Source organism: Protomyctophum parallelum (assembly GCF_964188405.1).
Source record: "Protomyctophum parallelum genome assembly, chromosome: 17".
Classification (NCBI taxonomy): domain Eukaryota; kingdom Metazoa; phylum Chordata; class Actinopteri; order Myctophiformes; family Myctophidae; genus Protomyctophum; species Protomyctophum parallelum.
This window is the reverse complement of record NC_139719.1, coordinates 16,806,634-16,834,526: the sequence shown is the minus strand read 5'-3', so window position 1 is coordinate 16,834,526 and position 27,893 is coordinate 16,806,634. Positions and strand designations below refer to the sequence as shown.

The following is a 27,893-nucleotide window of genomic DNA, read 5'->3' as shown; positions in this document are numbered from 1 at the left end:
TGTACAAATTTGACCCGTAAGGGTGGATTTATCTGTGTATGCTTGTGTTTACACACATGCTCTGTGTCGAAGTCCAGCATGAGCACGACGTTGAATTACGTGCGGCCACGGCTGGGCACAGCAGCAACACCAGGGTTCCCTGATTTAATATCAGGCTCCGGCTGGTATTTTGTCTGCAGAGAGATAAGCATCTAGGGGGCCAACGCTCGTTTCAACCCGGCAATAAGTCTTAGGAGAAAATGAGAGGGCTCCAAGCAAGCGGGGAGCCTCGTTCGACGGGCCTCTTGGAAGCCAAGCGCTTTAAGCCGTGTTTATAAGCCACAATAAGCTGTAAATTACCGTCCAGGGTTTTCCGAGGCTTCATCGCCGTTCTAGTAAATAACAAGTCTGGAGGAGAGGCCATTATCAAGCATGCAACCGACAAACAATAATCATATCGTGGGAGGGAGGGGGAGAGAGAGAGGGACTGTTGACTGCAGCGGGAGCCAATTGGATTGTGCTGTTGTTTGCATGTTGTTCAGTGTCGTTGCTCAGCCTCACATGCTTTCAGCTGAATCACCACTGTTTCTTACCTCTGGTGTGGTTTCCATTGGCGGAGTAATTCGATGTTATCGTGGTTGCCACCAAAAACAAAACTGGGACCATTGTGACTGCGGGGAGAGAGAGAGAGACACAGAACGAAGAGGGATATTAGATTATATACCACCCAGACGACGCTGTTACAATGTGAACATTCAAGCGAAAGACATGGAAATTGGATGATTGGCGCACTTGTTTTCAAGCCACACAAAAGGCTACTGACGTGATCTTAGGCGTTGTTTCTTTATTTTCCGTGACCCCGGAGAATGTGCTCTGTCGGCGCAAAGCGTTAGCGGGGCAGCAATCACATTTTAACCGCGTGTTGTTATGATGAGAACTATATAGGGGGGTTTTCAAGGAGGTGTGACGGAGGTGAAGATTGCCTGGTCACCTGCAAGAGATCCACAGTGGATCTTGCACTCTCAGAGATAAAGTATCTCAGAGTTAACTCTAAAACCACACACACACCCTATGGGCTCCATTTTGGTCACCGCGAAACCCCTTATCCCTAAACTTCTTTGCCTTTTAATAACTATTTTGCAAAACATTTTTTAATAGTTAAAATGGAAAGTCTACAAGCTCACAACCTGTCAATGGCTAGTTGAACTATTCAAAAATGTTTAGCAAAATAGTAAAAAAAGGCAAAGAGGTTTAAGGATAAGCTACAAGCTCACAACACGTCGCAATGTGAGCTGTTGTGCCCCTTGTAGAGAGGGTGGATGTGGCTCGTTGCGAGCAGGAGCAGTGGAAACGAACAGTGAGGACCGTGCCCAGTGCAGCACACACACACACACACACACACACACACACACACACACACACACACACACACACACACACACACACACACACACACACACACACACACACACACACACACACACACACACATCATGACGTGGTGCTGCTGTGACTTCCAGTGAGGCACCGTCAACATGACACGGCTGTCCTCTGCTCCTCCACCCACTGCCAGGGTGTACACTTCCCCATTTCTTGATGAGAGCATATTATGGTGACACACATCCACCACACATACACATTACACACACACAACCAAGCTGGAACCCCCCGTATGAGCCCAACTTTAACACCCTGCAGTTCATATTACTGACTTCACTGTTGTTTAGACTGCTGTCTGTCTGTCTGTCTGTCTGTCTCCTGCATGGACTCTGGCTCACTCACCGTAGGGGTTCCCCAGCTTGGTTACCACACTTTTTCAGCCTGTGTGACCTATAAACGATAAATTGGGTTCCGATCCAATGTTTGGGAAATACTGGACTACTAGGACATACAATGTAGAACTTTGACACTTTTGACACAAATCTCAACATAGAACACATACCGGTATTCAAACATAAATTAATTCATAATATTCACTGTTGATAGTCTGTGCATATATTCCTTCACATATTCACTGTTGATTGACATCTAAAAACAAACCAAATACAGACCCTTGTATACGCAATGTATACTATGTCAAACATCATCATCACACTGTAATGTTCCCCAACGGCCACAAGATGGCAGAATACTCTTAACAACAAAGACCTTGCCTCCACATCCACCAGGCTCCATTGAGAAGAAAATCTCTGAGCTCTCTCTCTCTCTCTCTCTCCCTCCTCACAAAACAAAGATCAAATCCATCCAGTCTGCGGTGGATTCTGTGGCTTTTTCATCGTCTAGTTGTGGTGCAAAGGGAGGAAAAAACAATGCATATTCCCAATAGGATTACAGGCGGATTACAAACAACATTAATATCAATATCCTCCCACACTATAGCCTACAGCATCCAGGCATCTCTCTCCAAGTACTGAAGAAGCATGTGTCCCTCGCTGACCTCGTGAAGCCTCCGCTGCTCATTTTGTTGATAACAGAGCTTTTTATCAACAATCCTACGCTTAACCACTTAACCTGAGATCAGATTCATACGAGGTTTACACTGGACACACACTGGTCTGATAAACCCATTCTGACCTGAGATCAGATTTAAAAAAAATGTCAGTCGATTTTTCAAAAATAGCAGACCTACAAGCTCGTAGCGTGCCACTTGGTGGCGCGCTACGAGCTTGTAGGTCTGCTATTTTTAAATAGCTAAAGGACAACATGATGCTAACACCAAAATGGGTTTCCGTTCAGAATGGGTTAAGCCCTATTTTATACGTTGGTGGGGCATGCGATAAATAGCCGACCTACAAGCTCACACAGCGAAGGCGGAGGGAACCGTGCAAGGCACCAACCTGCTCATGGGGAGCAATCAGGGGTTCAGAGTCTTGCTCAGGGACTAGGGTGGCCACCTGCAAGACCTCAGAAAGGAGGACACTTTTGCGGGGCTCGCTCCCCCGACCCCCCCCCCCCCCTCCCAGACCCCCCCCCCCCCCCCCCCATATATTCATATTATTACTACTACTATTGCACCTGATTTTCACCACCATCATCTCCAGCATTATGTCCACAGACAACATATATTTGCTAATTAAATTAACCTTTTTAAATTATAGGGTACCACAAAGGCCATTCATTTTAGAATACATTTATTTTATTTCATGTTTAGATATGTTTCATGTTTAATCTCTTTCTTGTGGGTTTTTTTATACAGTTTTATGGTCATCGGTGTGGGACATAGAATGATGCCAGTAGCCTATATGTTCACACAGCCTCCCTGTCTTTATGATGTCGAGTTCCTTGCTCCATTGCTCATTAAATGTAGTTTTTCATTTCGGCATATTTGGTTTGTTTGTCTCTGCATTAACTATACTAAAGTGATTGTGAGAGCACAACAAACAAACCGACCATCCCACTGGCAGTGTTGCCCAGTTTTGGAAGAGAACCAAGCAACCATGTCTATGAAAACAAGCCCAAAAGAAGCCTGACTAGGCTTAGTAGCCTATTATATAAAACAAGCCTAAAGTCGCTTATAATTAAGCGGACATGGCAACACTCTTAACGTCTCCACTAGCCTCTCTCTTTTTGACAGTGTGGCCGGCTCGCTGCGGAGGCGGAGCTGAGCAGCGCTGCGGAGATTTTAATACCCAGGCAGACGACGTAAATGACACAAGCACTGTATATCACAAAAAACCGGACAATTATGTGTCCGGCCAGAGGTTGAGGTGGGAGGAGGACAGGTGGGTCTAAAACCGGACTGTCCGGCGTGAAACCGGACGTCTGGCCACCCTATCAGGGACACTTTGACGCTAACTCTGGGGAACAAATATCATTCCATTCATTTGAACTGACTTGAACTATACTTGTGGCTATATGTGGCCCTCATAGGTATAGTAACACACACACACACACACACACACACACACACACACACACACACACACACACACACACACACACACACACACACACACACACACACACACACACACACACACACACACACACACACACACACACACACACACACACACACACACACACACACACACACACACACACACACACACACACACACACACGAGCAGATATGGTCTGTAATGACTATCTGACACTGATCTAACAGTAGATAGGACAGATCAATGACATCACGTTTCTCTCTCTCTCTCTCTCTGATGACACCAACCAACCCCCAGCACATGTACTGTGTACGCTGGTATGCACGCACATACACACACACACCAAAATAAATCCACATGTACACAAATGCACATATGCAGGCATTGGGTGGGCATGCACACACTCCAGGCATACGCACGCAAGCATAATGCATGTGTGTACAGTGTACACACACACACACACACGCTGTCCATGTATTGACGGGCGTCGAGCACACACTCATATGCATACACACTCACACAATGTATATTTCTAGGCATGCAGGCACACAGGTCATGCACACATATTAACATGTGTGTGTGTGCATGTGTGTGCACGTAATTGCATGGGTGGGTAGGTGGGTGGGCGCACAACACACACAAGATGCATGTGTGTGAGCAGATAAAACGAGTGGGCGCACATGTGGGGGCTCAGACACCTCGATGCATGCACGCATGTAAGCACACACACACACACACACACACACACACACACACACACACACACACACACACACACACACACACACACACACACACACACAGTCTCAGGTGGATGAACGCAATCGTTCTCTCATTCACTCCAGCTAGAAAAGAGGCAAAGGGAAGGGGAAACAAGAGAGAGAGAGATGGGGGTGGGGGTCTCTCTCCCATCGATTCCACTGTTTGAGCATTCAGAGAGGGGCTTCTCTCATTGATCTAGCAGTGTCCATGGCTTCGTTTCCTCTTAAATAAGCCTGTGATATTTCTCAACACAAATAGGCCTTGTTGTGTTTAAATAAATAAATAAATACAATAAATGAACGAACAGGCAATTTGCATTCACAAGTATAACACTGAGCACTGCAGCTACACGCGCGCACACACACACACACACACACACACACACACACACACACACACACAGACCCTGGGCTGAAGAATAGCAGACTTAGCACTATAGAGTCTCTGCAAGGCTGCAGGTGTGTGTGTGCGTGTGCGTGCGCACAGTATAAAATCCTCTGTGTTAAATGAACTTGAGTGTAAAAAGGTCTAAATATTTTGCAGTCCACCTCCAGTGATTCGTCCTTGTTGTCAAAGAAATAGCAGCTCTACGAGCATTAGGGAACGTATACAGTAGATGTATAATAAGCTATATTCACGTAACACTATAATATAGCACTTAAGGGGTTAAAGTAACACTGAGGTTGTGTGTTTTCATTTTTATTTATTCTGTGGCCTTGCAGCTGCAGCGAGAAGAAGAATCCCCAGGCTGACACTTTAGTCAATGAAGACACTGTGCATGGATGAGAGGAGGGTCCGTACACTGGCACTGTGTGGCATGGTGGCACCGCAGTGTCCTTACACTGGCACTGTGTGGCATGGTGGCACCGCAGTGGCCTTACACTGGCACTGTGTGGCATGGTGGCACCGCAGTGGCCTTACACTGGCACTGTGTGGCATGGTGGCACTGCAGTGTCCTTACACTGGCACTGTGTGGCATGGTGGCACCACAGGGTCCTTACACTGGCACTGTGTGGCATGGTGGCACCGCAGTGTCCTTACACTGGCACTGTGTGGCATGGTGGCACCACAGGGTCCTTACACTGGCACTGTGTGGCATGGTGGCACAGTGTCCTTACACTGGCACTGTGTGGCATGGTGGCACCGCAGTGTCCTTACACTGGCACTGTGTGGCATGGTGGCACCACAGGGTCCTTACACTGGCACTGTGTGGCATGGTGGCACCGCAGTGTCCTTACACTGGCACTGTGTGGCATGGTGGCACCACAGTGTCCTTACACTGGCACTGTGTGGCATGGTGGCACCACAGGGTCCTTACACTGGCACTGTGTGGCATGGTGGCACCACAGTGTCCTTACACTGGCACTGTGTGGCATGGTGGCACCACAGTGTCCTTACACTGGCACTGTGTGGCATGGTGGCACCACAGTGTCCTTACACTGGCACTGTGTGGCATGGTGGCACCACAGGGTCTGTACACTGGCACTGTGTGGCATGGTGGCACCACAGGGTCTGTACACTGGCACTGTGTGGCATGGTGGCACCACAGTGTCCTTACACTGGCACTGTGTGGCATGGTGGCACCACAGGGTCCTTACACTGGCACTGTGTGGCATGGTGGCACCACAGGGTCCTTACACTGGCACTGTAGGGTCCTTACACTGGCACTGTGTGGCATGGTGGCACTGTCCTGGACACCACAGTGTCCTTACACAGGCACTGTGTGGCATGGAGATCAAAGGTTTGGTACTGTACCAAATGTGGGGTGCAGCAGGGGGTCCGTGGCCTAATGCACATCATACTGGGGGTCCCTTGAATTGAAAAGAACCGAGGTTGAGAATGACAACCCAGCAGAGGAATGTGTGTAGGGAGGGAGGGAGGGAGAGCTGCATTATACACAGGGACCCTACAGGCTGCTGCATTATACACAGGGACCCTACAGGCTGCTGTCTGCATGGGCCTCTGTACTGCATTATACACAGGGACCCTACAGGCTGCTGTCTGTATGGGCCTCTGTACTGCATTATACACAGGGACCCTACAGGCTGCTGCATTATACACAGGGACCCTACAGGCTGCTGCCTGTATGGGCCTCTGTACTGCATTATGCACAGGGACCCTACTACAGGCTGCTGCCTGCATGCATGGGACTCTGTACTGCAGCCTGCAGTACGCAGGCTGAGATGCAGCAGAAGGTCTGGGTCAATAGTCACTCCTGGAGCCATTAATAAAGCCTGACATGCCAAGACTCCACGTGGGGGGAGGCCTGAGAGAGAATTCTAATGAGGAGGAGGCGGAGGCGCAGCAGCCTCCCCAAAGCCTCCCCTTCTCGCACCTCCCCTCCTCTTCAAGGACCAAATCCCCTCAGTATACCGTGCTTGTGTAAATGTCACCGGGCTGGGAGCAGAGCAGAACAGCCGTGTTTCTTTTAGTGATGTGTTGGTTTGTGTGTGTGTGCGCGCGTGCGTGCGTGCGTGTGTGTGTGTGTGTGCGCGCGTGCGTGCGTCCGTGCATGTACAAAAGTCAGAGTGAGTGTTCTGGCTCGAGGTTATTTGCGTGGGAAGTGGGAACACACAGACGGTAATGTCAGGGACTTTCCGTGACATGGGATGCTTCGTCCTTTGTGTGTGTATAGTGTATACCTATGGCTTTGTTTGCTTGTTAGTTTGTTGTCCCGGGTTGAGCGAGAACGTCCCGGAGCTCATGCAGTGCCGTCGTCATCATCGTTGCCCTTTCTAAAAAACGCCCCTCCGATCTCCACCCTGCCTCCATCCTTCACGCAGTCACATCCTCCTCCTTGTCCCCCAAAACCCCTCGCGCCTCACCGTGGGGAATATCCCTCTCATAACTATAAATACTCTCGCTTTCTATCCCTACGGATATCCGGCCTTTTCTCTCTCTCTCTCTCTCACCCCAACCCCCCCTCCCTCCCACCTCTCTCTAACTCTCCTTGCATTCTCTCTCGCTGTCCAAAAATCAACACAAACAAGCAAACAAACAAGCCAGATTTCAGATTTCTCATCTTATTTTTGCTATTCGTCATAATTATGAAAAAGTACATGGGGCTTAACACTATAGCATGACTGAGAGGTCATTTTAAGTGCATAAACCATTCATATAGTCACTCTTTTCTTGGGTCAAACTGTGGTCAAACAGCTTCGAGCGTTGTCTTGTCCATTGTCCGTCCTCCATGCCGCAGCCACACACCGCGGTCACTCAGCGGCCAGTCACTGAAGCCAGTCACCTGCCATCAGCTATGGGTGGAAATGGGTCATGGGAGATGTCATCCACGCGGAAGCAAAGCTCCAAGGCCGGTGCTCATTCTCTGATGGAAGACATTTGGCACATATAGCCTTGGGGAAGGGTATATTGTCCCGGTCCAGTCAGTTAGTCGCCTGCTATGCATGCATGTCCTCCCAGTTACCTCAAGCATATTATAGTGTGTTCTCTGTGGCGGGGCCAGCGTGATCCTGAGGCTGACAATAAGAGCCACAGTATTGGCAGAGTGAAGGATGTCGTGCGTTCCCTGCAGACACTAACTGTGGTATAGCGAGGGAAAAGAGAATTATAGTCTCCCGAGACTAATAGCCGCAATCTGTAGCCAAAACAAGCAACTGCGGTGTCATTTACCGCAGTGGTTCTGAAAGTGGGGTCTGGGGGACCACCAGACCAGGGGTCTCTGAGGGACCACCAGACCAGAAGAAAAACTAAATTGTGGTCACTGGTACAAAAATATTTTAATCCGGGGGTCCGTGGCCAAATACATTTTCATTTAGGGGGTCCTTAACATGACAACAAAGTTTGAGAACAACTGATTTATCATAATCAACCACAAAAAGCAGCCCGAGGTTACCTAAGAGTAAATAAAGACAAATACACTTCCCTGTGCATAACATTTGAATACATCAGGCATTCTGCTTAAGTAAAAACTGTGAACAGTAACACCATATGGTTCCAAAAAAAGAGAGGCATATCTGAAAGCACGGAAAGCCATGGAAGTGACAAAGTTATACTTTCAACACAACTCTACAATAATCCACCGCTGTGTGATGATAGCAGTTTGTCACCGACATGGAACAGGCGCAGCCGTACATCTGGTGCTCCCTGCTGCTGCTCTGATGTCTCTAAATACCTGCTTTCTTCACCCAACACAGCATGGTGTGTGTGTGTGTGTGTGTGTGTGTGACTTGCACTTGACTTAAAATGCCTCTTTTCCATTTTCTCCCCATGTCCCTATAGTCACGACTCCCATTTTACCGTCGGGGCAGAAATCTCTTATCTCCATATTCTAGCAACAAAAGTGGCAGATCCACAAACTCGAAACAAGTCTTTTTTTAGCTTGCCGATCTATCTATTTTGCCCTAAAAAGTTTTGGAAAACGTGACGTTTTCACCCGACAAAGACGATTTGAAATCCCTGGTCACTGCCAACCCTATACTGTTGAGTTTTGGGGAGGGTGTATAGAGGGTATGCGCATGCTTAAAGTGAATGGCAAATCGAGGTGGCAAAGCAACAGGCAAAGTGAGTTTAACATTGTTTAACGTTGTTTAATGCAACCAGAAAGGACTTTTCTGTTTGAATGAATGAGTTGTCAAGGCCAGAAATTAGTTTTTTGCCACTCAGTAGGCGTTCCTGCATAATTTCCGGGTTTGATGATGATGTAACGCACATACCCTCTATTGTAGTGTAGACAACCATGGGTGTTTTCAGACGAACACATGAAGTCTCCAGCCGCTTCTTTTCCCCAGACAGTGAGAAGTTTCCCTGCGAGGAGCAAAACGTAGGCCTACTGTATCTGTAATCCCTCCCAGTTCTGCTCCTTGCTGAACTGAACCTGTAGCGACAGAGATTGGACCGCCCTGCCGGCTTCCTAACCCGCGGACGCAGCCAACTGTGATAATTGGAGCGCCCGCCCGGCCTGCGGAGTAACCGAACCCCAGTCTGCACATGTGTGGAAATGTATAAGTGAGTAAGCTTTACCGAGCCATGTGAGCCTATAGGGCGAGAGCCTATCCCCTGTTTCTGTAGCGTGAGGTGGCTTGATGCACATTGATGTAGGCTACAAGTACATACCCCGTGATGTAGTATACACACCCTGGACATGACGCTATAGTCGCCATTATGTCGCAGGGACTTTCCCCCAGACCAACCTTTGACGCAGGGAGGCATTGGGTCCCATTTCTATAGTCTTAGGGCCGGGGAAACGAACCCCCGACTTCCGAATCTCTAACCACAAGGCCACTGAGCTGGTATGTGGAGAGAAAAAAAACAAGTACCCATGCATTATATCAAGCATGCAAATACATTATGTATTCCCACACAACACAAACACACGCATGCAAATGCATATACATAACAATCCTCGGTGGCTCACATTACACACAGTAGTAGTGAGAGAAACAGCTCAATAATACAAAAGCCATTTCAGAGCAAGCATTCAACTGTTCATTCCCCGGCTCCAAACATCACAGCGTGGATGTGTGTTCGCTCACTGTCACACTTTGTCTGTCGCATGTTTGAAAACCAAGAGCTTAGAGACGTATATGAATTGCTTCTGTTTCTGACAGCTTCATTGTTTCAGTGGATGAGACGTCCGTCCCCGTGGAACCGTTTTATTGTGAAACCTACCCCCCCCCTCTCTCTCTCTCTCTCTCACTCTCTCCCTCTCTCCCTCTCTCCCTCTCTCCCTCTCTCTCCCCCTCTCCCTCTCTCCCTCTCTCTCTCTCAGCTGTGTTTAAATAAAACCACTACAGTGACATGATGACACTCCCTGCTCGTCTCCGCTATTGTCTCGCCTCTGACTCGACAATTAGCCTCCAGAGCCACATCCTTAAGGGGGGAGACAGGCTTAGACTAAAGCCCAATTTGTGCTCCCGTGCTCAAGGGTGTTGCGTGTCGAAAATAGCTACAAGCTCAGGACGTGTCACGGATGCGACATTTCGTAAGCCTCCGTAGCTTGGCTATATATTTTCAAAGTGCGACACCGCCACGCAACAAAGTACGAATTGGTCTGGCTTATACATCTTTTGGAGAAAAAAAAACATGGTATTGTGTTTCTTCCCAACGTCTTTCTGTCCTGTAGAAATGTGTGTGGTTTGTCTGGACGCCACGGCTCTCTCTGTCGCTTCAGATAAATCAGCTGCTGGTTAATTTGGGAATGGAAAAACATGTCAATGCTCGGGTGGATGAGCACTAGTGTTGTAGGTGGGCAGGCGCTCCTCCCAGCCGTGGGACTGTTTACCCTCCAGGCCACAACAAGCATCGTCTGGAAGACTCACAACACCCGTTAGGGGCCATGCATGTCACCACTGGTGGGAAGTACATTAAGTAACTTTACTCGAGTACTAAAATGGTAAATGGTGCATTTATATAGCGCCTTTATCGGAAACCAAGCAAGGCACCAACCTGCACATTGGGAGCAATTAGGGGTTCAGTCAGTGTCTTGCTCAAGGACACTTCGACACTAAGTCTGGGGGTTTGAACTGGAAACCTTGCCGTTACCATCCGGCCACTCTACCCCTGAGCCATTCTGCATAATGAATACTTAATTACTACTTTTGGTACTTTAAGTACATTTTGACGTCAATACCTTTGTACTTTACTTTTTCTCACCACTGATGTACGTATAGTCACCGTTTGAAGACAAATCAGACCCGTCTGAAGTGAGTGTTGCTATTCTGTACTGTACTGTACGTGTGTGTTAGGCTGCACAACAGTGACACACTCCAGGGTCATCGGTCCTCCCAGCATTGGGTCTCTGTATACTCCTCTCCCTCTCTCCCCCCACCCCCCCCCTCCTATGTGGAGGAGAGTGGCGGTACAACACTGCAGACCTGGGCTGGGATACAGCTCTATTTAAAGGACAGTGTGAACTACATTCATTCACAGGCTTGACAAGGAGAGAGTGGAGCCGCAGGGCCCATCTGCTGCTCTGCTGCCACCGCTACCATTACTGTATAAGGGGGAAGGGGGGGGGGACGTCCCATAACCCATTTAGACCTGAGGACGATTCTACAAAATGCCTTCTAAATACTGACCGTTTTATGAAAAACCCCATGTTTCTATGTCAGTTGTTCTCAAACATTTTCATGTCAAGGAGCCCCAGAATGATCTGTATTTGTAACCCACTAGTGACCCACCCAGAAGCAGAAGATTTGAGTTAAAAACATTCGCTCTGAAAGAATATATATTGAAAAGATTTGCGACACAATTTCACGATTAAAATAAATAGCAGACCTACAAGCTCTTAGCGCGGCACTCCGTGCCGTGCTAAGAACTTGTATAACATAATGCTTAAAACACCAAAAGGGGTTCCCCGCCCAGAATTGGTTAATAACCTTTTCATGATTTATTTTGGGGTAACATGGTCATGATGTCCTCGTTCGTCACACAAGAGCGTTGCAAGAAAGGTAGCGGAAAATAGCCTGCAAAGCTCAATATCTGCAAAGCTCACAACACGTGTTGTGAGCTTTGCAGATCGGCTATTTTTAGCACCATTTTAAAACCCTTTACAAAAACTAACGGTTTGGGGACATAATGAGGTTTCCACCCCTGACAGCAATGGTACCTTCTCGTCTGCGGCAAACCTTTCTTTCGCACGGCCGCTGGGTTCGACGGTGTGGACGGTGTAAACACACTTGACGCGACACTACCGGTGTCTGTCTGACTCTGTATCTATCTATCGATTAGTACATTGGATACAAGCCCCTGGTATTAAACTAAAATTATAAATATGTCCAATTTCTTCATTATTAGCAGTGTTTTTCACAATTTTATATGCATTAGGCTACGCATTTAATGGCATTTCTATCTCTGGGACACCAATTTATGTCGTAAAATCAAAGAATTTCACTCCGAGAGTGTACAAAATGGACCCATTAGGGTCGATTTGGTTCCATTTGTACACTCTCAGAGTTAGACTCATACGGGTCCATATGGTTCCAAACTATCATTTCAACTATCAACCCCCTGGGAACCCCCTCAAGGACCCCTAGGGGTCCCCGGAGAACTCTTTGGTAACCACTGTCCTAAGTGGTCTCTACATGCATGGTGGGAGCATGCTGCCTAAGTGGGAGAACACTATACAAGGTCCTACATTCAGTGCTACATGCACACCGCTGTTCTGCACCATGCGTTCCCGTGGCAACCAGGAGAAACCAGCGCCGCTGGCTGCCATGCACCGCCGCCACCGTAGACATATAAAGGGAGACGCCCCTTTCGGCTGTGGAGCGTATGTGCTCTAGGGAGGGCAAGAAATTCCTGAGATTCCTTGCCGAAGCACCACGGAAGCATGAGCGCATGTTCAGGTCTGATAATAGGTCCCGTAAAAGATGCGCTGTGATTGGCCAGTAGTCACTTGAGTGGCAGCATGACGTAGCGTGACGGCGTCCACTCTTCCGGCGTACCAGCGTAAATTCTTCCGCTATCCCGTCAACACACATGGCTCCAAAGAACTGCAGCAGCCAATGAGGCATCTATTTTTTTAATATCTATGGACGACACTGGCTCTTGTGGGATGTCGAGCATATATGCCTGGTCTATTCAAGTTGTAGAACACACACGCACGCACGCACGCACGCACTCTATGATGATAGTTTTTGGCTATATGGAAGTGTATATTTGTACGTCTCTAAATGTTATGATGAATTGAACAAGGTGGACCCTCTTGTAAACAAGTGTAACGCTTTATTCATGGATCATCCACTCGCAGTTGACAGTTTTTGTATTTGATTTGTGCTTGGAATGTACTGTAATTCTGCAAACTGTTAATAGATACTTCAATCAATCAATCACACGCCACCTGCGAGTCTGTCACTCCGACCGTACGTCAGATCTGGCCCAGGAGAGGAGAGGAGAGGAGAGGAGAGGAGAGGAGAGGAGAGGAGAGGAGATTGATGGGGTTCAGGATTGCATTGAAGCAGAATTCTGCTGCAGGATGTTACCCCCGCATGTCGACCCTGCACAGACAGTGCATGGACTCGGAGCCAAGTCTTTGGCCATAAGGATTAACCCATTTAGACCGGAGGACGATTCTACGAATGTCTTCTAAATCCTCACAGTTTTCTGAAAAACCCATGTTTCTATGCGAGTGTCAAGGACTCCCAAAATTATATATGTAAAATTGGCTGCCAACCCCCATCTCAAAATATGTTGTTGCAGGGACCCCCCCCAGAAGCAAAGTTTTGAGTTAAAAATGTTCGCTATAAACTGCCTCCCCCTGGCCAGCCGGGGAGCCTGATGGAGGGGAAAGGAACTGGTTGGAATAGCGTGTTCCTTCCACGCGCTACGTCCAACCAGGGAAACTCCCCCCTGTCAGGTGTAAAGGAGCAACTTGGACACTCAGTCATGAAGGAAGCATGAGTTCAAGTCCGTTGCTCTCCCCATGTACCCCATATAAGGGGACTAGGTTGGCGGAGGGTGTGTAAAGCCCAGGATCACATTAGATAATTGACACAGGGGTGAAAAATGGGTTACAAAATCGTGGGATAAAAAAAAGTATATAAAAAAAAAAAAAGTTTGCTCTGAAAGAATATTCCAAACAGTAAGACATGACAACTCATTGTGGGTGACGGGTGATGACATCTACGACTCATCCTGGGTGACGGGTGATGACATGTACAACTCATCCTATGTGATGGGTGAAGAAGTTTAATCCAATCTGTCAACATAAACTATTTCTATTCCCTCGGAGGCTGTTTGAAACAGAGAGATACAGGACTGTTGATTTTGTCAACACAACCCCACCCCCGACCAGGCCGACCTCAGACATAATGAAGTGCTAAAAAAAATTGATTCTCTCGTGGGACCCTTTAAAAAAAAGCCTTCCTCCTGACCAGTAATCACTCCCCCCCACCACCCCCGCACACTACAGGAACTCTCTCCCTCTCTCACTCTGCAGTTTCTCACAACTCCCACACGTTCCTCTACTAAAGCACCATTGTCACAGATCCCACCTCCGCAACCTCTGTGCCAACCTCTGTGCCAACTCACCCCCCCCCCCCCCCCACCACACACACACACACCAATCCTTCATTGCATGTCAGGCAGAAACCTTGTATCACCCGATAAATGTTATTTTTTTTGTAAATTAGTGCCGTGCTACTACTCCTGCATCATACAGTATCCCACACTGTCACACAATAGTAGCAAAAATATGTGTGAGCTTGTAGATTGTTTTTTTTTGTTTAACTTTTGAAAATGTTTTCACGTGAATGTGGTCTGTCTGTGGGGTTTCATTAATATCGAACCAAATAAAAGTATACTAACAAGAGCTCATGACTGATCCACTGGAATACAGATTATTTTTGCCCCTCTTCCATTTTCCTGAAAATTGAATTTTTTGGACATACAAGTTTTCCAGGCCGTCAGCGCCCTCCTGCTCCTTGCCTTGGGAGCGTTGTCATTAATCAGGTGGTATACCTGGATTCCTCCCAGGGTGCTCAGACACCGTGGCATTGGTAATGACCTTGGAGACCCATGCAGCAGAGCAGCAGGCTCTGTTCTGCTCTGCAGTGTCAGCCCATATCCACGGTATACGGCACCGCTCGGGAACAATGTCGGGAGGAATGTACCGTCTCTCTCTCTCTCTCCGCAGAGACACTGACAACGACATGTACTTGTACAGTATGTGTGTGTGTGTAGTTGTATTTATATACTTGTGAGGACAATATATGGCATGAAAGCATAAGGGGGTGCAAAGGGTGCATACTTAGTTTAGACCAGTCATTGGTTAGACATGGGTTAAGGTTAGGTTTAGGTGTGCTGCCCCGTGGGAGGTTAGGGCTAGGGTGAGGGTTTGAGATAGGTTGTAGTTGTAGGACTAATGACTGGTCTAACCAATGACTAGTCTAAACTAAGTACTGTCTAAACTATGTACTGCACCCGACCATAAGTATATACTGTAGACACATTTTCCTGCATGGGCCTCACAAGAAGAAAATGGTTTACAAGTAAAGGATTCAATTTGGGTTTAGGATTACAGTTTTTCCCAGTTTCATACCCAGTTGTGTGGTGAAGTCACAATTTTAGCATGTGCAATGCTGGCCTGTTAATATCCCCACAAGTACAGTAATACAAGTGTGTGTGTGTGTGTGTGTGTGTGTGTGTGTGTGTGTGTGTGTGTGTGTGTGTGTGTGTGTGTGTGTGCGTGCGTGTGCGTGTGTGCATCAGTATGTGAGTGCACGACACATATAGCGTGTGCATGTGTCCACGTTAGTGATGGGAGATTATTCTGCAAACACATCGGTATCGGCCGATCCTAGTTGTTTTCAGATTAATCGGCATCGGTTTGATTAATTCATCCGACAGATTAATTAATCGGTCCGATTAATCGGTCTGTCTTTACAGATAAACAAGCCCCCAGTATAACAGTTTGAACAGATCTACAAGCTCACAATATTAAATATAAAAGGTATTTAAGTTAAATCTGACTCGCCTAAGCCTGCAGTGCAGACACCCCGTTACATGTATTTCTTTGGACGGAATTATTATAATTTCTCAATGCAGAATGAGATCATATCGACATCGGAAATATCGGTTATCGGCCATAACAGCAATTAAAATGTCTCATCGGCACATCCCTAGTCCACGTGCATGCATGCATGCATGCGTGCATCTGAGAATAGTGTGTGTGTGTGTGTGTGTGTGTGTGTGTGTGTATGTATGAGAGAGAGAGAGAGAGAGAGAGAGAGAGAGAGAGAGAGAGAGGGGTCATAAACATTGTTAGCCCCTGTCAAACACCGTGCACTAGTTGCTATACGTGCACGGTGACGACATGCACTTCAGTGCACGGCGCCACACGCACGCACGCACGGCGCTGGCCCAAAAACATCCTGTTCACCAGGAAACTGCTGCTACCGTCTGTGACCCCGCGCGACCCGCCATTAAGCAGCGCTCGTAGCAGCAGCTCCTCGCTCGTTAGGAATTACATGGAACAGTATGTAGGCTACTGTACACACAGTGGTACAGTATGTAGGCTACTGTACACCCAGTGGTACATTATATAGGCTACTGTACACAGAGTGGGTCAAGAAAGACCCACTTTGGGGTAGTGTAGCGTTACCAGACTGTTGCCTCTCGAAATCTCCAAATGCTTCCATCATACTATCTGGAGCAACAGAAGAGCTGTCATGAGTAAAATATAAACCTCCCCACTTCAACAAGAATGCCCATAGGCCCGAAAATATTATTTAATACAATCAACTCCATCTTAAATCCTGTTTCATCTACCACAAACACTCCAATCCCTATAGTCCAGCATCATGTGAGTCATCCTGAATTTCTTTACCGACAAAATCAATAATATAAGATCATCCATATCGCCTCCTTTCTCCATTCCCTCAGAAATAAACCTCTCAGTCAACCACCTTCACTTTTTCCAGCCTGTATCATCCAGCCATCCGTCAGACGTGGTCTCCCATCTAAAACCCACTTTCAGTCCCTCTGACACCATTCCATCCCGCCTCTTCAAGGAGGTTTTTGCCACCATCTGCCCACTCACCCTGGAAATCATAAATAGCTGTCTGAAAACTGGAGTACTCAGATTTCAGGAGGTGTAGTTCCAGACTCTATATACCTGTAGCATTCAGGAGGTGTAGTTCCAGACTCTATATACCTGTAGCATTCAGGAGGTGTAGTTCCTGACTCTATATACCTGTAGCATTCAGGAGGTGTAGTTCCAGACTCTATATAGCATTCAGGAGGTGTAGTTGAAGACTCTATATAGCATTCAGGAGGTGTAGTTCCAGACTCTATATAGCATTCAGGAGGTGTAGTTCCAGACTCTATATAGCATTCGGGAGGTGTAGTTCCAGACTCTATATAGCATTCAGGAGGTGTAGTTCCAGACTCTATATAGCATTCAGGAGGTGTAGTTCCAGACTCTATATAGCATTCAGGAGGTGTAGTTCCAGACTCTATATAGCATTCAGGAGGTGTAGTTCCAGACTCTACATAGCATTCAGGAGGTGTAGTTACAGACTCTATATACCTGTAGCATTCGGAGGCTAACTTTGGGGTGCTCAAGTTAAGTAAATATAATTTTTAACTGTATTTAGGCTACTACAAAGTAAAAAACAAAAATGTATCATCAAATATTTTCTAAAATTAAAAGTTCTTTTCACAAAAATATTAATCAAAAAAAGAAAAGGATGTTTGGGAAGAAATCAAATTTATCTCGACCTTAAAAGGTTCAGGAAACAAAGAAAGCTCTTAAATGAACCGCCAGAAAGCGTCTCTCACATGAGTGTGTGTGTGTGTGTGTGTAATATAGCTGTAAATACATTTATAGCGCATGTACTATGAAGTCACGTCGTCCGCAGCGTTGACGGCCTGTGAGAGATTCTCGTGACGCATGGAGACCAAGCCCAACATTGGAGGGTAAATATTGACTCCAGTCCGCGGCTTCATGCTAGCACACATCATGTCTGGGCTTACCGCTCTGGCTGGCTGTTTGAACAAATGTGGTTTAGCCTGAGTGTGTGTGTGGTCGTGTGCACACAGTTATGTGTGTGTGTGTGTGTGTGTGTGTGTGTGTGTGTATGGGGCACGTGTGTGCAATCAATGGGAGCGTCAGATTGGTTAATATTTTTCTGCGGAGGCGCTAGGGCATTTAATCTCTTCTGATCTACTGATTTATATGACTGCATACGCACGAACGCACACACGCATGCATGCACGCACACACGCATGCACGCACGCACGCATGCACGCACACACAACTGAGCCTGCTCGCAATTGGCATGCAAAACCACATTGCTTAGCCACACCACACACACAGGCTGGCATGGCACGCACGCACACGTTTGAATTACTATACTTGTGAGTACATAAACATTTTAGGACGGCCCCAAATAGCATGGAAAAAATTGCAGATCCACAAGCGCATCAGCTATTAAGCTATAATAGTAACGTGTTCCTTGAACGCGCTACATCCAACCGGGGAAACTCCCCCCGTCAGGTGAAAAGAAGTGGCTTGGACTCCTCATGCATAGAAGGAAGCAAGAGGGAGTGTAGCGCCCACTAGCGACTAGATAATTTACATTGGGTGGAAAAAAATATATATAGGTTACAAAAATTGTTGGATAAAAATGTCAATAAAATTAAAAAAATCACACCTGTGTGAACCGAGTGGTGCAACTCCCCTCTCTCTCTCTCTCTCTCTCCCCCGCTCCTCCTCTCTCTCTCTCTCTCTCTTTCCCATTAGCAGGCAACAGTGCAGCACTGTCTCTCTCTCTCTCTGTTACTACAGCGCCCCTACTGGCCCCTACTGGTACATACTGGTGCTCATTAACGTCACATAGGTGAACGTCACATAGGTGAACACATAGGTGAACACGGACACACGGACATTGCTGTTCCTTGGAGTGGTTGCACTACTTAAATAGCATAAACAACACATAACTCTAACCCACAACAACTATAAATCTACCCTCTCAATGCCTAATCCTATAGCCATAACCCTAACCTGAATCGTTTCCTAAACGTATGCCTAAAAATCGTGTTTTTTCAACCGTAAAGCAACCATTTCTCTCAGGGAAACGGTCCTCACCATGTCTGTTTCTCAAATTCTACTATACTTGTGGGGACATTTTGACCCTCACAGGTGTAGTCACACACACACACACACACACACACGCATGCACGCGCGCACACTCACACATTGAGGGCAGGGGGGACTTTAAAATCAGGTATGGCATGTGCTGGGGGGGGGGGTCCATCATCATCCACACGAGGCAGCAGGGAGCCTCCTCCTCATCATCTCCTCTCAGCTCCAGACCTGACACACCAGTCAACTCCCAGGCATCCATCATCGTCTCCCCGCCAAGACACCTCCGGGACTATCCCCCTCCCCCTCCCCCTCCCCACCCCCCCCACCCTTCAATTATTCAGCAGCAGAGCAATTATGCCGCACGGGGGGAAGAAGAATAAATAAAAAAACGTCCACACCCCGCCGTAATACGCAGCAGCTGTGGTGTAAAGTAACGAAGCCAGTCATGTGACACCTCTCATTAGCTCGGCGGCTCGGCGGCTCGACGCGATTAGCGGCACGTTAGTGCCGAGCAGGTACATGCTTTCATTAAATGGTAAATGGTGCATTTATAGCGCCTTTATCCAAGGCGCTATATATAGGCCCAATGACACTTCGGCATGTAGACAGGAGGAGCCGGGATTCGAACCGCCGACCCATGGATCATTGGATGACCTGCTCTACCTCCTGAGCCACAGCCGCCCGCCCATTAGGACCGGGAAAGTGAAACTTAACTTAAACCATTATTTACTACTTTGGCTATTCAAAAATAGCAGACACACAAGCTCATATAGCGTGTATTTTGAGAATGGGGTTCCCGGCCAAATACATACTGTATAATATTTTGGATCCTGGACATGAACAAGTTTGAGGCATCACTGATATAGAAACATACGTTATTTTAAGAAAACCGATTTAGAAGACATTCCATCAGGTCTTTATGGGTTAACACACGGACAGGAGAGCAGGACAGCGGAAGAAAAAGAGCAAGAGAGAAGAGAGAGAGAGAGAGAATAGAGAGAGAGAGCAGATTGGTGAATGTGAAAACCAGCGTTATTATGCTGAGAGCTTGAGGTCTTGACAGCTACAGCTAGGTGTCAATGTTTTACACTTTCTGCGTTGCATTGACTATGAGGAACTGGCGGTTTTGGGCAGTGGTGTGTTGAGGGTGGACTACATCATTAATGTCTCAGGAAAAGTTGGGAAACCTTTATACCTGACCAGTTTCCTCAGGTGAAATAATTTACATTCTGTAGGGATTGGCGGCCACGGGGTGCAGTCTACTCTAAAACATTGATTTATTCTGCATTTAGCCTCTCAGACCCCAACAATGTTGTCGTCGTTGGATAAGACATTGGGCTTATAGGCAGCGTGTGTGGCGGTCAATCAGGCCTATAGGCATTCAGTATGACTAGGTCCTTTCATTAGTCAGGTTTCACCTGACAAAAAGTGACAAATCACATGGGTAAATGGTTAAACGCATGCAGCTTTGTAAAATTAGTCTTTAGGTGTGATTTGAAACGAGACACAGACTCGGCAAGCCTGATCTCCAGGGGCAGGGCGCTCCAGAGTGACGGTGCCCAGATTGCGAATGCCCGGTTTTTTTGCAGCCTGATTTCATGTGAAGGGCCTTGCCGGATGATCTTAGCTCGTGAGCTGGCTCGTAAGGGTCGAATAAATCAGAAATGTATGATGGAGCAAGGCCGGACCTAGCCTTGAAAGTGAATAAGAGTATTTTTAAATCAATTCTGTATGAGACAGGCAGCCAATGTAGGGTGGCCAAAATATTCCGGAGTTAGGAGGCGAGCTGCAGCATTCTGAATTATCTTTTGACAGGCAGGGGTAAAGGGTTTTACAGTATAGTCAACAGGAGAGTAAATTAATGTGTGGATAACTTTTGTGAGGTCACGGCGGGAACGAAAGGCTTTGATTTCACCTATGCTTCAAAAGGTGGTAAAATGAGGACTGGACAGCTTTCGTTATGTGACCCTCCAGGGAGAGGTCTACTCTAGACAGATGTTGGACCCCCCTCAATGAGCCCTGGTAGTCCCCTCAATGAGCCCTGGTAGACCCCCAGACCACTGGTTATGATCTGTGTGTGCCAGCGGAGTCCCGAGGAGGTGGCGTTTGAAGAACTAAAGGGGACGATGTGAAGTATTCTCAGTTAAAAAACAAACAAAAAACAGATGGATGCATAATTTGCAGATGCAGAAGAACATTCAGATGTGGCAAATTCAACAATCCACGGAGGGAGAGAAAACATTTCATTATACTGTATATCTACTGTATATCAGTAAAACAACAACAAAGTGCCATGCGGTTGGAGGGGGGGGGGGGCCCATCTGCAGCCAATCTCACAAACCACTACAGCGACGAGGCAGGGACAGATGTCTTGTGTTGTGCACGTTGCCATGCACGTACCGTCGTACACCTGCTGGGAAGTCTGACCCCGGATTCTTTTCCCACATTTTGCGAAGATTTATGCGCGTGAATATTTGTCATGTTTTGTGAAAATTCTCAGACCCACCGTGGAGATCAACCTGATTTAACCCTAACCCTATAAGCCCTATAACGCTATTTGGTAACCAGTCCAAACCCTGCACATCCCATCGAAATGGCAGAAGCATTGCAACAAAACACAGGGAAAGACCATAGAGTAATAAAAGGGCGTTAGCCCTGCCCTGCCCCCCCCCCCCCCCCCCCCCCCCCCCCCCCCCACACACTATTAATTCCAGTGGAAGTTGCTCAGTGGCGTTTTGAAGCACCCGGAAGACTGCCGGAAGTATAATTAATTATAACTCAATAACTCGAGTGAGCGGAAGTTTAGCCTATAGCCTAGCCACCTCAATGTTGAGGTCCAGGCTTACTCACGTGACGTCATGAACGTCCGTCCACCTCCATGAAAGTGCTGCAATTCCACATTTCGCCAGTAGGTATAGTGGCAGCTTCAACGTAGGACAGCCTTACTGGGGGCTTGGGAAAGGCACGTTAACGGACAATCATCGAATCCGGCAGCCAAGGCTGTCGCCCGTCATGTTAAAGTGATCAGATGAGTGGGCAGCGAAAGGCTTCTGAGATATTCAAGTGGACCCTGATGCAGTAAGGGTTGAGAACCACACTGATCTGACCAATTTCAACATTTAGCTTAGGAGGCAAACAGAGGCAGGCAGGCAGGCAGGCAGGCAGGCAGGCAGGCAGGCAGGCAGGCAGGCAGGCAGGCAGGCAGGCAGGCAGGCAGGCAGGCAGGCAGGCAGGCAGGCAGGCAGGCAGGCAGGCAGGCAGGCAGGCAGGCAGGCAGGCAGGCAGGCAGGCAGGCAGGCAGGCAGGCAGGCAGGCAGGCAGGCAGGCAGGCAGGCAGGCAGGCAGGCAGGCAGGCAGGCAGGCAGGCAGGCAGGCAGGCAGGCAGGCAGGCAGGCAGGCAGGCAGGCAGGCAGGCAGGCAGGCAGGCAGGCAGGCAGGCAGGCAGGCAGGCAGGCAGGCAGGCAGGCAGGCAGGCAGGCAGGCAGGCAGGCAGGCAGGCAGGCAGGCAGGCAGGCAGGCAGGCAGGCAGGCAGGCAGGCAGGCAGGCAGGCAGGCAGGCAGGCAGGCAGGCAGGCAGGCAGGCAGGCAGGCAGGCAGGCAGGCAGGCAGGCAGGCAGGCAGGCAGGCAGGCAGGCAGGCAGGCAGGCAGGCAGGCAGGCAGGCAGGCAGGCAGGCAGGCAGGCAGGCAGGCAGGCAGGCAGGCAGGCAGGCAGGCAGGCAGGCAGGCAGGCAGGCAGGCAGGCAGGCAGGCAGGCAGGCAGGCAGGCAGGCAGGCAGGCAGGCAGGCAGGCAGGCAGGCAGGCAGGCAGGCAGGCAGGCAGGCAGGCAGGCAGGCAGGCAGGCAGGCAGGCAGGCAGGCAGGCAGGCAGGCAGGCAGGCAGGCAGGCAGGCAGGCAGGCAGGCAGGCAGGCAGGCAGGCAGGCAGGCAGGCAGGCAGGCAGGCAGGCAGGCAGGCAGGCAGGCAGGCAGGCAGGCAGGCAGGCAGGCAGGCAGGCAGGCAGGCAGGCAGGCAGGCAGGCAGGCAGGCAGGCAGGCAGGCAGGCAGGCAGGCAGGCAGGCAGGCAGGCAGGCAGGCAGGCAGGCAGGCAGGCAGGCAGGCAGGCAGGCAGGCAGGCAGGCAGGCAGGCAGGCAGGCAGGCAGGCAGGCAGACAGACAGACAGACAGACAGACAGACAGACAGACAGACAGACAGACAGACAGACAGACAGACAGACAGACAGACAGACAGACAGACAGACAGACAGACAGACAGACAGACAGACAGACAGACAGACAGACAGTGCATATAGAATTCGTTTGATCCTGCAGCAACCGTCTCACAGGGCTTCTTTATTAAACAGACGGAATTAACCCCTTCAGGACGGGAACGCCTTTTGGTGTTTTAAGCATTACGTTGTACTTTAGCTATTCGAAAATAGCAGATCTACAAGCTCATAGCGCTGCTATTTGTTTTGGCGCAAATCTTTTAATATATATTCTTTCAGAGCAAACGTTTTTAACTCAAATCTCTGCTTCTGGGGGAGGTCCCTGGAACAACATATTTTCAGATTGGGGTCGGCGGCCAAATACATATAGTTTCTGGGGGTCCTTGACATGAAATAGTTTCATGATTTTCATGATTTAGCAGACATTATTATTATTATTATTAAGTTATTAGGTCTAAATGGGTTAAACATTCTCCAGGAAGGCTCCATTTTAGTGTGCATATATGACTGCCAAACAGAGATGGTCCCCCGGTGAGATCGCGGCAGCGATCATCTTTTATCTGTCATATTGTTCCTGTGCAGAAATAAGTGGTAATCGTAGTAGAGAGAGAGGCCTGGGGGGAGCCATTTCACTCACTCAATTTAACTCATTTGGACCTGAGACCAGAATCTACAAAATGTCTTCTAAATTATGTTTCTGTCAGTGGTTCTCAAACTGTCAAAGACAGTGTAATTGTAATTATATGTAATTGGCCGCCAACCCCCATCTGAAAATATGCAGAAGCAAAGATTTGACTTAAAAACGTTCGCTCTGAAAGAATATTATGTTCAAAGATTTGTGTCCCATTTTTTACGATTTTTCAAAAATAGCTAAACTATAACATAATGCTTAAAAAAAACACCAACAGGGGTTCCCGTACAGAATGGGTTAAAGTGTAAATAAAAAAGCAACGTCACTCACTATAACTGTGATGATTCACTTAGCCTGCCTCCAGAGTCCCGACCGGTGTTAACATTTGTTTTACCACCAGTGGTGGGGCGAGGGGGGTAAACACGTTAACCCTGGTGTTAATATTTAGAAAATAGGACTCAAGTGCATAACTAGGTCTTTCGTGAATTGAATTGTGTCTCACCCCCTCCCCCCTCCCCGCCCCAAATCCAGACAGAGCTCCGACAGTCTCCAACCAGAGGAAATGTAGAGATAACCCCCATAACCGCCCCCTAATCCCCTCTGGACCACCCTGGGCCCAACCCGGGTTTTGTGGATCTGCGCAGGATAAGACAACCTCTCTCTCCCTCTCTGCCTCTCTCTCTCTCTCCCCCCCTCTCTAAAAAAAACTAAATCCTTTCATTCTGTGTAGAGGAAAGGGAGGGGGGGGGGGGGTTGGCGGTGGAGAAACAAGTGATAAGCACTGCTGACGGAGAACAAAAAGCCACTTGATTCTGAGGAGAGGAGAGGAGAGGAGAGGAGAGGAGAGGAGAGGAGAGGAGAGGAGAGGAGAGGAGAGGAGAGGAGAGGAGAGGAGAGGAGAGGAGAGGAGAGGAGAGGAGAGGAGAGGAGAGGAGAGGATGACGAGACTTTCAAATCTCATTCATACTTCGTTGCAGTGGTGTAAAGTAACTAAGTACTTACTTCACTTAAGTACTGTACCTAAGTAAAAATGTTGAGGTATTGTACTTTACTTGAGTATTTCCAATATTCAAAACTTTTACTTCTATACTCCCACTTCTATTTTCTAAACTATAAAGAGTATATATTAAATGAGTCTCAGGCGGAGGAGAGACAAGAGAGAGGACAGCTGTTTGGTCAGATATACGGATTATACACGCGCCGTGAAGTCCTCTGCATGCTTCAGACACAGTTAGCCTGGGCACCATTTCATTTAGGGTGTATGATCCTGTCGGGAGCGGATTATAATATCGTTACATCATGTAGTAGTATTGTTTTGTAGTCGACAGGCAGGAACAACAGGCGGCAACTTCCTTTTCCCTCAAACCGATTTTTCTCAATAAAAGCTACAGGCTAGCTTTTATCGAGAGGGAAAAGGAAGTTGCCGCCGCCTGTTGTTCCTGCCTGTCGACTACAAAACAATACTACAACATGACGTAACCATATCATCCGCTCCCGACAGGATCATACGGACTTTTGAAACAGAGACCAGGCTTTCCTCCGAGGTGGTGGAAAGCCTGGTGAGGCGAGGTTACAGTGGATGTGACACCTACATGTTCTGCTCCTCTGTGTCCGTGGGACGTCCCCCCGGATGTAACGCCTGCAGGGTGCGAGGTGAGCTCTTTATGGCGTCGCCACAGTAAAGAGCTCTAATTAAACATGAAAAACACAGGCCTCGCTTATACTCTACTCACCGCCGCACACGCCTGACAAGAGGCCTTCACAATGTGCACGTGCACATGCACGCACGCACACACACCCCGCCAGAGGATCAAAAAGTGACCCTCATGTGCTTGACAAGCTGTGGTGGAATAATTACTTCATTTTCTTTACTTGAGTAAAAGTCGCGAGACCAGAATATACCCGCCCCCCCCAAAATACCTTTATAAAAAGTATACTGTACTGGAACATAGAAATACTCAAGCTAAGTTTTACTCAAGTACAGTACTTAGCCATACATGTTTTACAGGACTGGTTATGATGTGTTTCACAGGTTCTGTGGGGGAAACAACATTGTGTGCATTCATACTGTACACACATAGGGGCATGCTGCTACCGTCGTCTGTACAATAACGTGCCGGGTTCAAAATGACAGCCTTCCATAGGGAAGGGAGAGGAAGAGAGGAAGTGTGTGGAGTCATTAAAGTCAACCTAACCTTGCACAACAACACCCACAACCCTCTTTCTTCAGGATCACATCCCATGGAAGTCAAAGTCGGGGGGAGGGGGGGGGGGTGCACTTGGTTGACTAACCATTTAAAGTAAACCCTATATACTTCGTTGTATATCCCATTCTGACCTGAGATCAGATTCTATAAATGTCTTCTACATCCTGACAGCTTTCTGAAAAAGCTATGTTTCTATGTCAGTCGTTCTTCCGATTTTTCAAAAATAGCAGACCTACAAGCTCTTAGCGCGCCACTCGGTGGCGCGCTATGAGCTTGTAGATCTGCTATTTTTCAATAGCTAAAGCATAACATAATGCTAACACCAAAAGGGGTTCCCGCCCCAAAATGGGATATATACCCCCTCAAGCTTTTGCCCCATAGTCGCTAAATATACCCCCTCCCCTGCACGATCACAGAGCATTGCCCTGCGACACATAAGTGTGCTTGTGGATCTGCCCTTTCCACCAAATGTACACCGATTAGGACATGCCCCGTTGTAGAGTGGGCGCGGGGGATGGGGGTTATAGGGTTCATTGATTAAGATTGTGTAACCCTGTTGTTAGCAGTTATTTGGGGCTCGGCCTTAATTCCATGGGAATATGGGTCATTTCAAAAGGGGCCTCGGGGGCACTACATTGAGCCTTATTGTCCCTCTCTCTCCCTCTCTCTCCCTCTCTCTCTCTCTCTCTCTCCAGGCTTGTCACACAAACAAGCCGGGACACACACATGCACGCTGTACTGTACAGTGCCGTTATACGTGCACATATAACAGCACTTGTGTGCACATGCCACATACTGTATGCATGCATGTACATTATGAATACAAATACAAATACAAAGTCAGTAAATGCATGCACATACACAAACAGATAAAGGGGACAGACATGCATGTGCACAAACACACACACACACACATACGCACACGCACACGCACACGCACGCACATGCACATGCACACACCCCGCCGTGAGCGGGGCAAAATGCCCGTTTCTCGCTACTGTTCTGTATTATTTCATCCATTGTGTTGCCTTGCCTGGAGAACCCGCTGCCCTCTCTCTACCTCTCTCTACCTCTCTCTACCTCTCTCCCTCTCTCTCTTGGTAAAAAAGGAAACGCAGCCCCTCCCCTCTCAGGCCAGCAGCGACACAAAGCCCAGACCTGCGCTGCGACGGACCGGCCTGTCCGCTGGTATAGTAGAACAGTGGTGGGAAAAGTACTCACGTGTTTTACTTAAGTAAACGTATCAATACTAGTAAAGTTAAAGTAAAAGTCCAGAATTCAACATTTACTCGAGTAAAAAAGTACAAAAGTATTGGCATCAAAATAAAAGTCGCAGTATACTCATTATGTCTCATTTCAAGTTTCCAAATGTATACAAATGTTTAGAAAATATCAGAGTAATCAAAGTAACTATAAAGTTTTCAAATAAATGTAGTGGAGTAAAAGTACACTATTTGCCTCTGAGATGTAGTGGAGTAGAAGTAGAAGTACTGGAAATATGGAAATACTTAAGTACTCAAGTAAATGTACTTAGTCACTTAAGTTACCTAGCAATAACTATGTAAATGTACGTAGTTATTGCTGGTAGCAGAGCCCTGTAACACATCGTCCTAACAGCTCCTGACAGGGGGACACAGAGGGGGGGGCACCGCGGGCAACGAGGCAGGCCGGCGTCCAAG

At 47.9% G+C, this 27,893-nt stretch overlaps 1 protein-coding gene across 2 annotated transcripts in view; it reads right to left on the bottom strand.

Moving 5' to 3' along the window:
* Nucleotides 1-27,893, bottom strand: part of ptprea (protein tyrosine phosphatase receptor type Ea) — a 132,667-nt gene that overhangs the window by 37,911 nt on the left and 66,863 nt on the right. For both annotated transcript variants that reach the window (XM_083788126.1, XM_083788127.1), the window contains exon 4: nucleotides 573-650. In XM_083788126.1, coding sequence (XP_083644252.1) covers nucleotides 573-645 — 73 coding nt within the window. In that variant the 5' untranslated portion in view covers nucleotides 646-650. The remainder of the gene's footprint in view (nucleotides 1-572; nucleotides 651-27,893) is intronic.